The 17387-nt window shown below is 30.8% G+C and overlaps 1 protein-coding gene across 1 annotated transcript in view; it reads left to right on the top strand.

Moving 5' to 3' along the window:
• Positions 1-17387, top strand: part of LOC105624673 (formin-binding protein 1-like) — a 39868-nt gene that overhangs the window by 17626 nt on the left and 4855 nt on the right. Inside the window, exons 2-7 of the mRNA XM_012206029.1 lie at positions 4818-5075; positions 9304-9419; positions 13920-13970; positions 15537-15843; positions 16228-16374; positions 16809-17165. Coding sequence (XP_012061419.1) covers positions 4818-5075; positions 9304-9419; positions 13920-13970; positions 15537-15843; positions 16228-16374; positions 16809-17165 — 1236 coding nt within the window. The remainder of the gene's footprint in view (positions 1-4817; positions 5076-9303; positions 9420-13919; positions 13971-15536; positions 15844-16227; positions 16375-16808; positions 17166-17387) is intronic.

The following is a 17387-nucleotide window of genomic DNA, read 5'->3' as shown; positions in this document are numbered from 1 at the left end:
TCCAAAATATTGATTTGCTAACTGTTTTACGTCTTATTGCCTTACATTTTTCTGTTTGTCTAGCAGAGATAGAAAGAGAAAAAGAGAGAGAAAGAAAATGAATATAGAATAATTAAAATAATAATTATATATTATAAATTATTAATCTAATAATTTAATCATTTATTATATTAATATAATCATAGCTTTTTATATCAATGACGTTCTGTAAATATTTTTCAATGCGATGTTCAATTAAAGAATTTAATCCAAGAATCATATTTGTTCTAAGAAAAAACAATTGCAAATTAGAAGAGAGAGATAAGAATCTCAAGATAAATCGCAGATTAGATAAGTATAACGCGAGGCAATTGCGAAATCGATGACAATACAACTTATTACATTCAATCATTTATGTTGTTATTGTTACTTCAGCAATGTTCAATGTCTATAAATATACGACACTTTATGTGCTATTCATTATGCATGCTGATATTACATCTCGTGTGCGTAGATGAATGCATCGATGAGATCCCGCTGAGATTTATTCTTCTCACGTATCGATAGGTTTTAAAAATCTAAAAATATCTTTTAGAAAAATCTTATCCTATCTCAAGAGTCCGTGCGTAATTGAGACTTGTTAATACGTTTCGATATTAATTTAATAAAGTAAATGAACAAATTGTTTCCTTTATTGTTAATAATTGAGTAATTTATTTATAGTGTATTACGTGATTTTGCTGCATCTTAACTTAAAATTAACTTAAAATTATTTTGTTTTTTTGCGCTATTTATAAATATTTATTTTATACAGTCCGTAAAAAATATAAGTGGCTGCTAAAATTAGATGGATTATGCAAATTGTACAAATAAGTATTATATCATATTCGATAGATAATTGTAACGATAATTATAACGACACACCTACGATTAATTAGAGGTTCGTGTAAGTTCTAAACTTAATTATCGTTCGTGATAGTCAAGTAGCCACAACAAATTAATTAACGTCAAGAGTAAAATTAACGTCTGTGATCAAGCTCACGGTGCACTTGTGTGTGCTGAGATGTGTTGCAGGATTTACGGTGTCTATTAAAAGCTCAAGAGCAAGGATCTGTTCGTGCTCATGAATGTGCGAAAAACACGGCGCATGTCGGCTGCCTCTTCGACCTTTGAATATTTTCTAGATAAGAGCTCTTATGTGTCCGTACAATTACGCGCGGTGTCGCGAAATGTGACAATAATAGCGTAGGAATAATTCAGAAAGACAGTGAGTAAACGCGTAACCAAGTGTACTAGAATTCTTTTGATTTTATGAGATGAAAGGCCAAAAAAATATTGATAATTCACAACATGATCAAAGTTATTAATGTTGATGCGACTCTAATTAGAATTAGGTTGAAATTTTATTCCTAAATCTATTTGAATATGTGATTTTTAAAATAAAAGAAAAGATTGAAAAAGAGTTGGTTGATATAAAGTAATGTCACTCTTTTACTTAGCGATTATATCCTTCGATGAATTATACGCGCGCGCGCGTGTATGTGTGTATCCATGTATATACGCATGAACTTCAGTGTAATGTGTCATAAAGACGTTTGTTTAAAAAAAAGAGGTTGAACGAAATTCGAGGATGTCCATAAATTTCCAAGAATGTTGTCGCAGATTAAGACATTCTGTCGTATATATATTTAAGCTTATGTGCTAATAAAAGAATAATAGGTTAACTTGTCTCTCCTCTGGTATGAAGCATTGTAGGTTAAAAGAACAAAGGCCCTGACTAGAGTTCATGATGGCAAAAGGGAAATCTACATAAATTTGTGATAAGAGATAGCTTTATAATACGTAAGAACCAGTAAAACACATATACATAATGGTTTCTCCTACCCTCTTGATAATTTTATTTTGTTTTCGAAGCAAGTAATGAATGAGTAGTCTGAATTAAGTTATCATTGAGTACACATGTATTTTTCCTTAATTATCTATTAAAACAAAACGAATTCTCTTGTAATTTTTGGGATCGTATCATATATCCTGATATACTACAGATTTCTCATTATAGATTTTTCGTAATGTAGATTTTTCAGAAAATTACTAAGAAATTTGTAAAGAATAGAGAAATAAACGTAGTATAAAAGAAATTTTGAAAAGCGTTGTCCTATATTCAGTATTGTTCAAGTTATTGTTTCTGATCGTATCGGAGAAAACTTCGATTACCTATTTCAATTTCATGTGTCCTCAATAGTAATCCCGCCATCCGTGCCAACCATTGTGGGGATTCGAAGTGTATGATTGTGCCTATATTGCATTGCGCATTTTATCGCGAATATTGGACGCATTGTGCCTGTTTACGAGGTGAAGCTCGTGAATGCATTCCATGAGTCTTAGAATGTATAGCGAAGCACAATAATGACCCTCCCCCCCTTTCAGCATCACGTTTTCGGACATTTTCTTTATTGCCATATTCTTCGTTCTCTCTAGTTGTGTAAGATATATGAATCATAGTATGCATATATTTTTTTCTTTTTATGAAATTATAGTATGTTTTGTAAAAATAAAATATTAATTAACAAGAAAATAATTTTTAAAAATGTATATTTTTATGTAGAAAATCTTTTATATTTCATATTTTGCCTTTAAAGATATTTTATAATATTCTTTGAAATCGATTTTATGGTCTCAACTTTTTTTATACTATGAAATCGCAACAAAAATTGGGTCATAATATTTACTGAATTTTTTTTAACGTATCGAATATCTAGTAGTATTTTATTGAAAAAGAACTAAAAGCATTGGATTTTTTAATGAAACTTTCAAAAGCTAATAATTTGAAATCTGTTTTATTTTATGATATATAAGGACGAAATATAATAAACGAAAATGAAAATAAAAATAATCGTATAAAAATTTAATTTTATAATTGGACATTAACTAAATTTAGAGAATAGTTTTTTAATTATTGATCATTTCTGGGAGAAAAATGATTAATTACACTTCAAGTATCTCATCATTTTTTTATATTTAAGAATTAAATAATTGAACAAATTAAAATCTAGAATTTTTTGTTAAAGAGAAACATTTATTTTAATATCCGCAAGTAAGCGTTAATCATTTCTTTTTACAATACTTTACTGCACTTTCTTTGCTTCTGTACTTCCTTTTTCTTACTTTCTGTCGCATCTTTTTTCTTTTTCTCTTGCCTATCTTGCTCGTTTTATTTTCTCATTCAACTCTCTTGTCGCGTGAGTATACAGAAATGTGGGATCAATAGGGTGGAGAGTGTGGGAGCTACCCCCTATGCTATTCCGTGACTCATAATACACACTTGCTTGAACCCATGCTATAGTAGGTTTGTCCCGTGACTCTTAGTTTTTAAACTATTTTTGTGATAAACCTTTTATTTGCTTCAGAGAGCACGCTTTTCTTATTGATCGTCTTCATAAAAAATATTCCCTGTTCCTTCATACCTGCCTCTATAATTCCTGCTACTGTAGGAACGTGCAATCTAGGAAAAAGTATAAGGAAAAGAAAAATAGAAAAACTAAGGAAAGCACTTCCATTCTAAGGACAAATTTTTTCAAGTGTGAATGTGAATTGTTAGGTTCAAAATCTCTCTCTCTCTCTCTCTCTCTCTCTCTTATTTTATAGATAAATACATTTATTTATTTAATTTTTATAACGTAATGTATCCTATGTTATTGATTTTTCTCGTCTTCTTTCATTATTTATTTTTTCTTCTTGATTTTTATTTTTTTACATTTTAATTTTCATATATTAGTTATAACATATTACAAAAAAATGTATTTGTATATATTTCAACTAATAGAGAAAGTATTATAAGCGTTGATTCGAGGGTTTTTTTTTTATTTTTTAGAATTGGTTTTATTAGTTTTTGTCATTGCGATAACTTGATTCTGTCATTGTCCAATCGATTATTTGGTTCTTTGCCAGCGCACCTTTTTGGAGAAGCTTACACAGCGATGAGTCATAGCTTGTCAATGCGTTTCCCGTGTATCGACCTGCTATACGGACGAAACGCAGGATTGGTTAGTACTCACCCTTATGGGGGAGGAATCGATTCGACATAATGGAATATAATTTAATTTTGCCATTAAACCGCATGAAACAGAAACGGTGACGTCATCCAATGAATTACGAGCATTGTTGATACACTTGGTTGATACTATCTAAATATGCATTCTTTTTATATTAAGGGTTGAAATTGTTGTAATACCGATGATCTCAAATTTCAATGCTGAAGGCATTCAAAAATAATCTTTTTATTTTTTAGGCTGAGTTGTTCCTTTCGGTAAACTTCAGCTCACTGTCTTATTCTCTTACTCTCTTATGTTTTATTTTTTTATCCAATAAGTAAATTACCATATAGTTTATCTAAAAATGAAACAACGCTTAAGTGTGCAAATATTTAAGAGATCAAATGATCTATGCTATAGGAGAATAATCTGCAGATTGTAATTATATTTGTATAACTTCTAAAGACAAGCGTAATAAACAGATTAATTTTTCAAAATTAATTTTTTCTGAATTATCGACTTAAATATTTTTTGAAATAAAGTATTACATACCTATATGAAATTATATACGTCGTTCATACCTCGTATATTGCATAAACATCAAGATAAATTCAATACATCATAATATCATTTCGAAACTTGAGTCTTGAATTCAATAATCTAAAAAGAGAGATGAAATCTTTGAGAAATGACAATTATTTTTATTTAATTTATACAAATATTAAAGCATTTTATTAAATAACGTTAAGAACCATCGAGAAAATGTATCTGTATCTGTAAACATTATAAAAAAACGTCTGTTTCTAGTGTGGCTCACTCAGGCTGTGTATAAGTTCGCTGAACTCAAGTATAGACTCAAGTTTGCATTACCTCAAATATGCGATATACGATCGTGCCTCGCAATCAACGACGTTATCGGCATTCGCCGATATCCAGCATGAAGGAAAAACGGAATCTAATAATCAGGCGTCGAGATACCTTACGTGTATCTCGAGGATAGAAAAGAACGACTGGATCGGTGATTGCCCGTCGCCGCTGTCATTCCACGTGTGTTCGAAAGCCGCAGTATATACACGGCTATCACCTGCGCTACCAGTTCTCCGTTATTTCATTGCAAATTACTTGCCGAGCTACGAGCCGCGTTATACAGTTATCACAATGAGAAAGTTGTTTCGATCCGAGACGTAGAGACGCACGAGTGACTTCGTCTGTGCGCGATTGCGACTCGAATGTGATTCGGAGTTCACTGCGCGTAAGTCGTAAACCTTGAACGAATGGAAGAAAATCGCTGTGAAAATCGCGAATTAAATTTACAGTTTAACACTTGGTTCGCGACCTGCGGAATCGTTTAATAATAAGTCTTGCTCGTTCCATTTTTATTCTTCAATGTACGTTCGTTTTATTTTCAGATGACACTAAGGAAAAAAAGTTGCTGATTTAAAAAATATTTAGTTGATTCAAAATTAAATGTAGTTATCACAGGCTGTGAAGCAAATATTTGTTAATTCACAAATTCAAAAATTCAAACAAATAACATGTTTTAAATTACAAGATTTTGTTAATATGACTCGTGTATATTTAATCTAAATATGTATTGAGTTGTCCAGAAAGTTCGTGCCGACTAATTTAATAAATGTATACTAAAATTTAAATTTTCTGCGTTTCGATTTTCCTTCAACATCGGCACGAACTTTCCGGACAACCCAACAAATACTTGAACTAAACACTGTACAAACTAAACGCATTTAGTTAACAAAGTTTTTTTTTTTTTTTAGTGTAGAATATTGTTTTCCGATTTGTAGCATTACGATAGTATTATTTTTACATTTTTCGTATAGGATCCATAAGAATGATAATTCGACAAAAAGAAAGCAGATAAGCTGCTAATTATGAGATCGGATTTTGTGGATTGGAAGACTTTGGAATATCTAAATTCTACGGAAAGAATAGCTTTATTGAAGTATCTAAAAATTTAGCTATAATACAGATCTAAAAATAATTTTGTTGTAGTATCATTAAAATAATTATTTAAGAATCTCAAGCACGGTGATCAATGTCGCAAAAAAATTTTGATATTTTAGCAATCAGTTTGAGCGTTCGATATGATTATTTTGATGGTTCAAAATTATTCACAAAATTATTTTCAACAATATAAACTTTTAAATATATAAATATACTTCAACAAAACCATCCTTTCCATATAATCGTTTTGATAATCTAAACAAAAATTTTCATCTATATCTCTAAGTCTGTATTTAATTCAATTTTTAGGTAGGTATTTCAATAAAACCATTCTTTTCCATGTACAAGTATAAAAATTTGATAAGCTAATGCTGTACATAATCTGACAAGTCTTCATCGATTTAAAGACTACGAAATGAACAGAATTGAAGATACTCTTAAGAATTTATCCGAGTTTTAAATTGAAGAAGTAAAGAAAATGATAAAAGGTTTTAAAATTTTTTTCGATTAATTTTAATTGCTCGAACTGATGTTTAAATGTGTTTATAGGTCGCAGTTAAGATTGAAAATTATGATCTCACTTATAGAGAGAGTTAATTTTATTAAATTATTTATTAAATTGTTTATTAAGTTATTTATGATCGACTGAAGAAAAACTTGCGCGACTTCTTTCATTCCGCGTCTTTCATTCTGCTAACCACAAATCGCGCACACGTGATTCCAATGTTCCGGTCGAGATCTTGTATCTTTTTTTTTGTTTGCACTGTAGCGTGGCAAGGTAAGACGTCGCAAAAGAAGACTAAGAAGGACACGGGCATCACGTATGGGTGTAAGAAGTCGCGTGGCCCTTGAATGGCTACTCGATGGAAATGAAAGTAACACGTTTCGAATGCCAGCTAGTAGTGTGGACCGTGGATTTTTCATATTTCTCTCTCTCTCTCTCTCTCTCTCTCACTCATTCACTCACTCACTCACTCACTTACTCACTCACTGTTTGTTACTGCAACGACGACCTGATTTGTCCTTAAGCCAACGCTGTGGCATAAATGTCGACAGATCGAATCGTCCTTGAACGATAAAAGCTCGCATTCCTCCTGAAGTAGTAGATGAGAAACCTCGATCAGTATCATGTTTCATTGATTATCCAACTTTCTAAATTCTCATAGAATGTGGAAGCAAAACGTGTTTTTTTTTTTTTTTTTTTAATGAGAAAACAAATTCTGTAATGTTATTGAAATACAATGTCATGATGCAATTATATCCCATAATTGGAGACTGTAACAATGAGATCAAGGAAAATGACAAAACGAGCATAGAATTACTTTACATAAAGAGTTATTTATTTAAATTAATATGTTCGTTGTTAGTGTGATTTCTTACCTTATTTATGAAATTTGTAATCTACTCATTAATAAGACGTGGAAAGATGAAGAGTTGATGGTGGGAAAATTGCAACACAGGTGTGATTTACAAGCGTAAGGGCGAAAGGTCATTACCCTTGGAATATATAGAAGATCAGTTTGTACGATGTTAATTGTAATATGTCGTCAAAGTTGCGACTCTGGACACTAACTTTTGTTTGTGTACTTTACTTCGGATAACTGAATGTTAATATGTCCAGTTTCACTTTTCGTGCCGAGCCGCTAAACGACGTTCAGAAATCTTTCCGCGCATGTTGCTTGCGAAATTCCTCATTGTCCCGTGGTGTTGGAAGAGGTGGAGGTAGAGGAGGAGGAGGAAACGAGGGGCGTATGTGTGCCAAGAGGTTTTTCTCAGTCGTCGACCGCGATAGATACGGTCGGATTGTTCGTTCGACGGAGAAAAGTCTTCACTCTCTTGGTGGCGAAATCGACACTTTAGATATGTTTCAAGAAATTTAAAAGAAAAAAGTTAATTTTTTTTTTTTTTTTTTTAAGAGTAGGTCTTGTTAAAATTTTCTTGTATGCGTATTTAGTGAAACAACTACGTCTCTCGTTCTCTGTAAAAGCGTGATACGGAATATGCCTTGAATCTCATTTTGTTAAAAGTCTTCAAATCTACGATTTTTTAAAAATATATATCTTTATGTCTCTAATAAGTAACGTTAATATACATGAATTCTTAAAAGCAAAATTAAAGTTTCTTATTAACTATTGACTTACCTAACGTATTTCAAATTTTATGATTTCATTTTTATCATATAGGATAAGTGGTCCAACAATGAATCATGTAAATTTCAGAAGCTTATATCTCTTTCAATTATTGAATTGAAGATCTGAGTTTTGGCATACAATTTATGAATTTAGTTGGCTACATACTATAAACAATAACTTTTAAGTTATTTTTTAAATTTAGCCACAATTCGATTATTTAAAAAATCGAGAAGTGGTTCATTGTATACAAGGGGGAGTATACAATGAACCATGCTTTTTAAAATAATAAATTACATGTTTTATACTACGAATTGTTGGATTATTTTAGTTTTGCTATAGTTTAAAATGTTTATTTTATAAAATAGATAATTATAAGGTGAAGATTCACAAGGCCGAGCGTTTTTCTTTCGTTTTGAGTGAAAACGCGTCAAATGAATATATTTTTATTGAGATTTTAGGTGGGAGAAGAGGCCGTATTCTAAATAATTATTACAATGAATTATTATTTTGAAGGTTATCGTAAAAAAGATTATGTGATATACATATACTATGATTATTCATTACATCCTTGTTCATTACATCAAAATGATTCATTGTAAACCACTTAATCTTTTCCACAATAATATCTCCTAATGTGATAAAATAATATAACAGAAAGAGTTGCTTACAGAATAATAAAGCCAAATGTGCACACAAAACTATTGTACAATGAAAAAAATGTTAGATATAACAACAAAAACATGCGTAAAAAATGCGTAAAACTTACGAAAAAAATTTACTTTGCAACCCAAAAATTCTTAAAATGTGAAATTACATCTAGCGATCTACCAGTTAACTGGTATGGGGAGGAAGGGTTTAAATGCGAATTGCTGCATGATAGCAACACAATCTGATAACGTCGTATTAATGAAATATCGCAATAATTCATAGTGTACTACTGGTTCATCGTTAGGACTATCTATTCTATTTATACAAGTCAATTAATGAATGTACATAGAATATTAAAATGTATTAATGTATTTAAAATATTGTAAAATTTGAAAAATACTTTATTATTACTATACTTTGTTACTATAAAGTTGTATTCGTATGTACTATTCAATATATTTTTTGAAGAAGTTTAAGTCTTGTATATTTTAATGAGTATTGCAAATAGTCAAATACATTTTTAAAATCGTTTTGTTTGTTTGTGCTTTTAGGACCAGTTCGAGAATCTATCCCTGCACACACAAAAAGGGATAGAATTTCTCGAGAGGTATGGCCACTTCATACGTGATCGTTGTGCGATCGAATTCGAATACGCAGCGAAACTCAGGTGAGACATAACAACTTCCTAAGAATGTAAATAAAGAGGTACGGAAGATTAGAGGAGACACTTGAACATTTTCGAAGTATTTATACTCTACGTGCTAAATACTACTTCGATTTTCTTTATTATAGATATATTTTAATAATTGTTATAATCTTTTATAATTATAATTATTATTATCTTTTTCGAGCTTTTCTTCAAATAATCTGCATTTCAATTTATTGCATGATTAATTTGGGGCGTTCTGTATGAGAAGATTTCTTATAGAAAACCGCAAGAAATTAGAAAAATTTTGAATTTATCTCTGTCTGCGTTACACTTTTGATCTATTTATTATCTATAGTTACTTTTATTTTTTTAATTTTTTTGTTTGCCTTGATTGTTATTAAAATTTACATTATATTAAAGACAATGGAAGAGAAATGCGTAAAAAATTAAAAAGAAAAATGGCGATAAAATATTTCTCCTAGTTTTTCCTAGTTTGAAAATAATTTAAAGTGAGACAGAGAAAAAACAAAGAATCAATAGCAGGTGCATAGGGAGTATAGAGACCCTCTTGGAATGCTTTCGTACCTGGCATATCTTGTGTTACCCTGCCGTGCAAGTCGATGTTGCTCGTACACGATGCTACTTTTTTTTCAAGTGCCTCAACAAAGGGTGAGGCATCTGAAGCGAAATAATTTCAATGGGACATTTTGTATAACGAGCGTGTCTCACGCACCCTGCGGGTTCAGGGACGAGGCGAGATCTGTAGCGACTAATATTGTGTTAAAGGAATCCCTTGTCCGTTCCGTGAATGCCGTCCACTGTGGCGTACTTTTGTTCTATCGGGTGTCTCGAAATCCATTCATTCCGGCCGCTTAATTACTCTGTTTTGCATTGCGCTTAATTATTTCGTCGCATATTCCGAAATATGCGCTGCATGCAACATTAATAGTAATTAATTGTACAGTCTGTCGTTTGACATAATCAACGAAAATATACAGTAGGGGTGAAATTTTAGAGACATGAGACGTATATATGTTCATTGTTCTTCGTTTTTAAATACACCTTATAGCGAACCTATAATTATACGCTCTGTCATAATTAAAAATATTTGAAATTGTTGTGTCACGTAACTTGAGGTGTGAGCTTTCATAAGAAAATTAATCATGGTAATTGTATAATTACAATTACCATAATTAATTTTCTTATGAAAGCTTAAGGAGATTGTAAGACAAATGCAAGAATGTATGTTAAGAATTATTTGAAATAAATTAGATTATTCTAAATTAATTTAAAAGTAATACAAAAAAAATTAAAGACAGTTGATCTGACTCTGGATCAAAAGTTATTTCAATAAAAAATAATATTTTTTTAATTTATGCTCTAATAGAAATATATGAGAATGTATTATAAAATAATGATAAAAATCTCAATTTTTTAATATAAGTATACTACTTTATGAATTCAAGAATATTTATGTAAAGTTACATTAAGACATTAGTTGTTCAATAAATAAACCAAATATTTATTTCTTATAAACTAATTGGTAAATCTCAATAAAACTTTGCATAAGGCATTTTTAGTATTTAAAATATTTATATAAAAAAATTTAGATTTTTGTTATTTTTTAAATTTTTGTTTAGAACAATAAAACTAAAATATCAAATAAAATAAATAATCTATAAAAATGTATTACTATCAATAAAAACAGAATGTTATGAACACAATTTTTCACATGTGTGTAGTTTGTTTAAAGCGTAAATATTAATATATGTATTCTATGCCCTACAACTTCTTTAATGTATACATTATACCATGTGATACAATTGAATTGTTATACAAATGTAAATTGTTTGAATTCGCGTTTAAATTTACATGTTCGACGAGAAAATTAATGAGGAAATGTATGTACAGACTATTCTAAATCGATTTTGACGAAATGAAGGAATTAATTAGAGAATTAATTAGACGTGTTACTGTGAGCAGTGATTTCACGCGCTTCGCTGCGCACGTTCGCTCTTGCCGCTGCATACGAATCATCGCACTCGCGCGTCCTTCGTCTTAATGCGCTGCAATTTCCAACGTCTAGCTCGACCCTCGATTCACTTTCGTATAAAAGCGTGGCGGTCAATGTACGCGTATTCTGGGATGATTCTGGGAAAATTGCCACGACTCTATGTAATACTCAAAAAATTACGCGATCAAATAATTGGAGGCTCACCTGGATATCCAACGTATAACAGTATCTAGGAATTTGGCAAGTGCCCAAAAAAGGATCGCACGTGCATCTGGATGATACTTGGAAAGTCTTAAAATATTTTATTGCAGAAGAATTATCCTGGTATATAAACTTTCGCTATTTCCCATTAATCTTTTTTTTCATTAATTTTCTTTTTTCTCTTCATGTTGCTTTGCTATATCAAGAGCGTGTGAGATTCAATGTGATAGTGTATTTATAGACGGATGTGGTGCGCCATAAAAATTAAAACGGCACGCCCAGATCCGTTTTAATCTGCGCCGCGACCAAAAATAATTTCGCGTACTCGCGAACTGATATTTCTTCGATTACTCCGCGGCGGTACAATCCGCGATTTGACCTCTTGATGCACCTCGACGGAATGATCGCGTACATTGCAATAAATTCTCAACCAATAGCTTTTTCCATAACAGGAAGCGAGCGTGTGGAAATTGCGAGATGTGGCAATTCTTTGAGCATGTTGTTATATCGCTATTGAAATATTATTATAATTGCATTATAGCAACTGTTTACTATTGTACATATGTGTGATGTACTCTAAAAACTGATGTGATTTGTAGAAATATTATTTAGAATATAAAGATTAAGAAAAACATAGAATTTCTAATATAGATATGAAGCCATTTAATAGGCTTTTTTAATACATTCATTAGAATAATATGCATTACATGCACTATAAAAAAAATCGGGAAATTCAACTCGGATTGAAGTAAACCAACTCAATCTCAGAGTTAAATACGGCGAATTGTCGGGTTGCACCAAGAAACATTTTAACGTTCCTTTAATATCTTCCTTGTGTTAATTAAACATTAAATTTAGTTTTATAACATATTTAAATAATTGACTAAACACTATTGGTAGTAACGGAACATAATATCGTTAATTAAAATAATTTTATGAGCGCGATGAAATAAATCTGCAATAGAATAGATTGTTTTTAACATTTGACTGGACTTCTATAAAGTAACGTGAATTTAATAAATTGTTGATAATAACTATTTTGAGATAATTTCTACTTTATCTTCGAGTGAAGTAGATTTAATAATTTATCTAATAGGACAATTCATTAAATTTATTTGATCCCATTATTTTGTAAAATAATTTAATTAAAATAATTATTATATAAATCGATTATTATATAAATCGATTGAACTTTGAAAAAAATATTTGTCATCATGATGTCATCATGATGTGACAAAAAGTGTATGAAAAGATCATTTGACCATCCTCGCTTTATACAGATAGATATCGAATCTTTCTTATGAGTACACGCCATCTGTTAATAACTCCACAAAATGCTCCCTTCTAAATCAAAGTGAAGTATCGTTAATGTTTTATTAAATTCCTATTACTTTAAGTCGTGTTATTTTTACATTATATTCATGTTCATTTAACAACAATAATAATTCATTTAACTTTATAAATACTTATGATTATACCGTCCCATCATTGAATTACGTAAATAAATTAATTCAATTTATTTTTCTGTATGATTGATTTAATCTCCATGAAGAGGCAGATTTATTAGAATTACGTTAAATCACCCTTGTGGTAGTCGAATGAATTTCTAATATTATTGCATTAATCTTATTTCGGTTAATCATATACTTTGATTAAATTTTTACAATACAGTAGTACAATTTATTACGTAAAATTATTCATCTAACTAGTGTAATTATTTATCTAACTAGGTTTTTATTCTTCTTGATTATACTTCACTTAATTCAAATCGCGCAATCCTTAGATTTAATTCTTTTCACTTTGAGTATTTTTTACAGTGTGGAATAAAATTATGAAAAATGTAACATGGCGAAAATTTTTCAAATTTAATTGCGAATGTAACGAATTAAAGAAGTTATTATTGTTGTTTGACGAATGAAATTTTACGACATGCTCCTTAGAATATATTTGCATATAGGATTTTAGAAATATATTGATTTAATTGTGATATCTCTCTATATTTATTAAATTAGTCTGTATAATAAAAATGTAATTTTTAGTAACAGATTAATTTTTTATAAAAGAGATTAATTCGTCAGTTATTAAAAATTATTACTCAAAACTGTACTAAAAATTATTGCCAATTATTTGACTAAAAAATCGCAAATGATAAATTCGGAAGTAATACAGAGATCATTTCTCCGAGCAGTTTATTTCCGGGTAATCTGATAGTTCCTGCTATTCGCCTAACATTTCTCGGCGTGTCATTTCACCTTCGTGAGAAACGTGCATCAATAATCTTATATCTCTTTTCTCTGTTACAGACGTCTCGTGAAGAGTTATCAACCGAAGAAGAAGGAGGAGGAAGATTATCAGTAAGTATAAAAACTATATGTTTGCATCTCTCTTCTCGAGTTACTGACGATCTCAGATACCATAGATTATTGAATCAGAAAGAGTAATAAACATATGTTTAAATTATTTATAGTCTAAATGGATTATACCACTAGTTAATCAAAGAAAGTAGATAATGTATCATTTGACGAATAAAATAGTAATTATCTAAGGTGATTATTTTCAAAACAAAAGTTGTATAAATTAGTATGAATACTTGTTTTTTGATTATGTCTCTTATGATATAAAAATACATTCTGCAATTATATGCACACACTCAACGCGTTGGAATTCAACGCATTCTTGAATATAAGGATTTATTAAAGCAAAAAAATATATGACGAGATTATTTCCTTTAGTAGATTATCAGTAGAGAACCTCTACTGATCTTTAATTTTCATAGGTATACCGAGTTCTGTGGAGCCATAATTAATTTCTGACTCGACGCACAGAATGTGTACTGCGCGAATAATTAAGCGCGCATAAGAGTGTGGTTAGGTCAGAGTTAAAATAAAAGTTAAAGCAGTTAAAAAAGCAGAATCAGGGTAATCAAAAATAAAGCAAATTTTATTTCAATAGATATTCTCCAATTTTTCACTTCTTTTTTACTCTCGCGCTAAATTTTTTTATTCGTCACTTGCAAACCAACGTCAAAATGAAATAGAAACAGGAGCAACCTGTTTATCTTGCGACCTAGAATCCAATCCTGATCGAAATTAGAAAGTTATCATCAATTTTTGTTTAATAGAATGTGATATTAACACCTTACAGTTTTAGATTTTTATTTTTTGCGCTTAAATGTGACCTCTTTTCTATCAAATTCTAAAACTTAGGGAAGAATCAGAATTTTATAAATTAATTTTATAAAATAAATTATATAAAAACTAAAAACGATCTTTTTAACAAGATGCTAATTTCATGCAGAAATTATACTTTGCAGCAGAGGCGAGATGCTTATAAGTTCAATAACTTCGCAAAAAAGATCCTATAGCGCTCGCAGTTGATTCGTTATGAAGTGTTAAGAATGTGTCATGCTAATCAGCGTAGGCTGAGATTTAGGCTTTTCTCGTTTTATGAAATTAGCCTGCGTCAGCGTGTAGATCAGAAATTATTCTTGTCGTATATGTAACAATTATTATTTAAAATTTATATTAAACTATTTTAAAAAACAATTAGTTAAATTAGCGACGTTATTCATGCATTTTATATTTATTAATTAAGGGACAAGATGGTTTACTTATATGAAATGCAAATTGTTTAAAATATCTAGATCATTAATATTTCTCTCATTAATATTTCTTGACAAGAGACATTAAAAACTTACTAATTACAAAATTGCAAACTAAAGTATTAGACAAAAAGGCGAAATTTAGAGGATGATAAAGTAGAAGAGAGAAAGCGGACTTCTTAAAAATATTAAGAAAGTAGTATATAAAGAAAGAATTGCGAATTTTAATCAAATGAAAATAAACATCTACGAAAAGAGAAAGTAGATAAGGGATAAAATAAATGTAGAACGAGAGAAGAACGTGCTTGTGTTCTTTTAGGTATAGTCCTTGTCGGGCATTTAAAATGGAATTGAACGAAGTGAACGATCAAGCTGGTCAGCGGGAAGTAATCGCAGAAAATCTCCAGGCCAACGTCCTGCGGGAACTTAACATCCTGGTTAAGGACTTCAAAGAAGATCGCAAGAAGCATCTGCAGGAGGGCGCGCGACTAATGGCCACCCTAGCCGGTCAGATCGGCAATCTGGAGCGTGCCAGAAAGGCCTATGAGAAGGCTTTCCGCGAGGCGGAACGCGCTGTGGAGAACTATCAGCGAGCGGACGCGGATCTTAATCTTTCGAGAGCAGAGGTGCGTGATAAAAAATTTCCTATCATTTCATAATAAATCTCGTCAGCTTTTGCGTGCTGGGTACCGATTATGTAATTTTTTCTCTAGAGCGGAAAAGTGAAAATTTTTATGTATGTACGTACGAGCATATACACACATACATATAAAAAATTTTTACGTTTCTGCCCTAGAGAAAAAATTACATAATATCTTTTCTGAAAATGACTTAACTTGTATACGATAAGTGGAAAGAAGAGTCAGTAGTATCATTTCGACAGAATATAGACAGAATCTCAAGTTTTTCTACGGATAGATAGAAAAAATTATGCCTTTAAATTATGAACGATTGTTGAAAATTGTATATTGATACTTGATGATGATCAATTTTATTTCTGCAACGAGCAGGTGGAGAAACAGAGGATGAATATGACTATGAAGACCCAGCAGAGCGAGGAAGCCAAAACGGAGTACGCGAATCAGCTACAAAAAACGAATGACATGCAGACATTGCACTACCACACAGCGATGCCGGAAGTGTTTCAACATCTTCAGGTACTACTTTATCATAACTGTGCGTGATTGCGTCTATGTTTTATTATATTGTTTGTAATTCTTATAATATTATTCGAAAAAATATTCTGCTTTTTGTACAAGAGTTCAAAGAACTGTGCATCGATGTTATGTTTATATAATAAAAAAATATGAAATGATATTTGTCGACATATTTGACATATTTGAACAATCATAGATTAAATTATACGCTAATCAAATACAAAGTTAAATTTTAATTAAATTTGAATTAATTTTACTCAAAATTATGTTATTTGTCTGTGTCCTTAATTACAAATTTACCAATATTAGTTTAATAAATTAATATTAACTTGCTAATTGAAAATTATTACAATGTTGTCTCTCAATTCAATGTTTCAATTATTAATTCTTTTCTCATGGGTAATTCTCTCTTATATGTCGCGCTTTTGCCACAGGAACTGGATGAGAAGAGGATAAAAAACATGCGGAATTATATGATGAAATCTGTAGAGATTGAGCGAGCAGTGGCACCGATAATTGCCCAATGCTTAGATGGCATTGAGAAGGCAGCGAACGAGATTAACGAGAAGGAGGACACAATGTTGGTAATCGAACGGTATAAGAGCGGTTTCCAGCCACCCGGCGATTTTCCCTTTGAAGACTTATCGGTTGCTAAGAACTATGAGAGCAATAGTCAATTGGCTCAGCCCGTTATGCAGCCAATCCATAATCACCTCACGGTCAAGGGTACTGTCTCCGGTGGCAAGATCAAAAAGAGGGTCGGCCTCTTCGGGATTTTCGGCAGTAATAAGGTAGATACTCGTCCATTGCTCTGAAAGATTGTTGCAATTCTTTTGAGATCATTGGTGTACGTTCTCAATGCATAGGATGTATTGAAAAGATAAATGGATGAAGTCCTTGAATTTAATGAAAGTATTGAAAAATAATTGAGAATTTTGGTGTATCAATTGCTAATTAGCTAATTTAAAATATATATATAAAATATATATATATATTAATATAATCTCATTGGT

This window comes from Atta cephalotes (assembly GCF_000143395.1).
Source record: "Atta cephalotes unplaced genomic scaffold scaffold00084, whole genome shotgun sequence".
Taxonomy (NCBI): domain Eukaryota; kingdom Metazoa; phylum Arthropoda; class Insecta; order Hymenoptera; family Formicidae; genus Atta; species Atta cephalotes.
The sequence above is the reverse complement of the archived record's forward strand: the minus strand, read 5'-3'. Positions and strand labels throughout refer to the sequence as shown.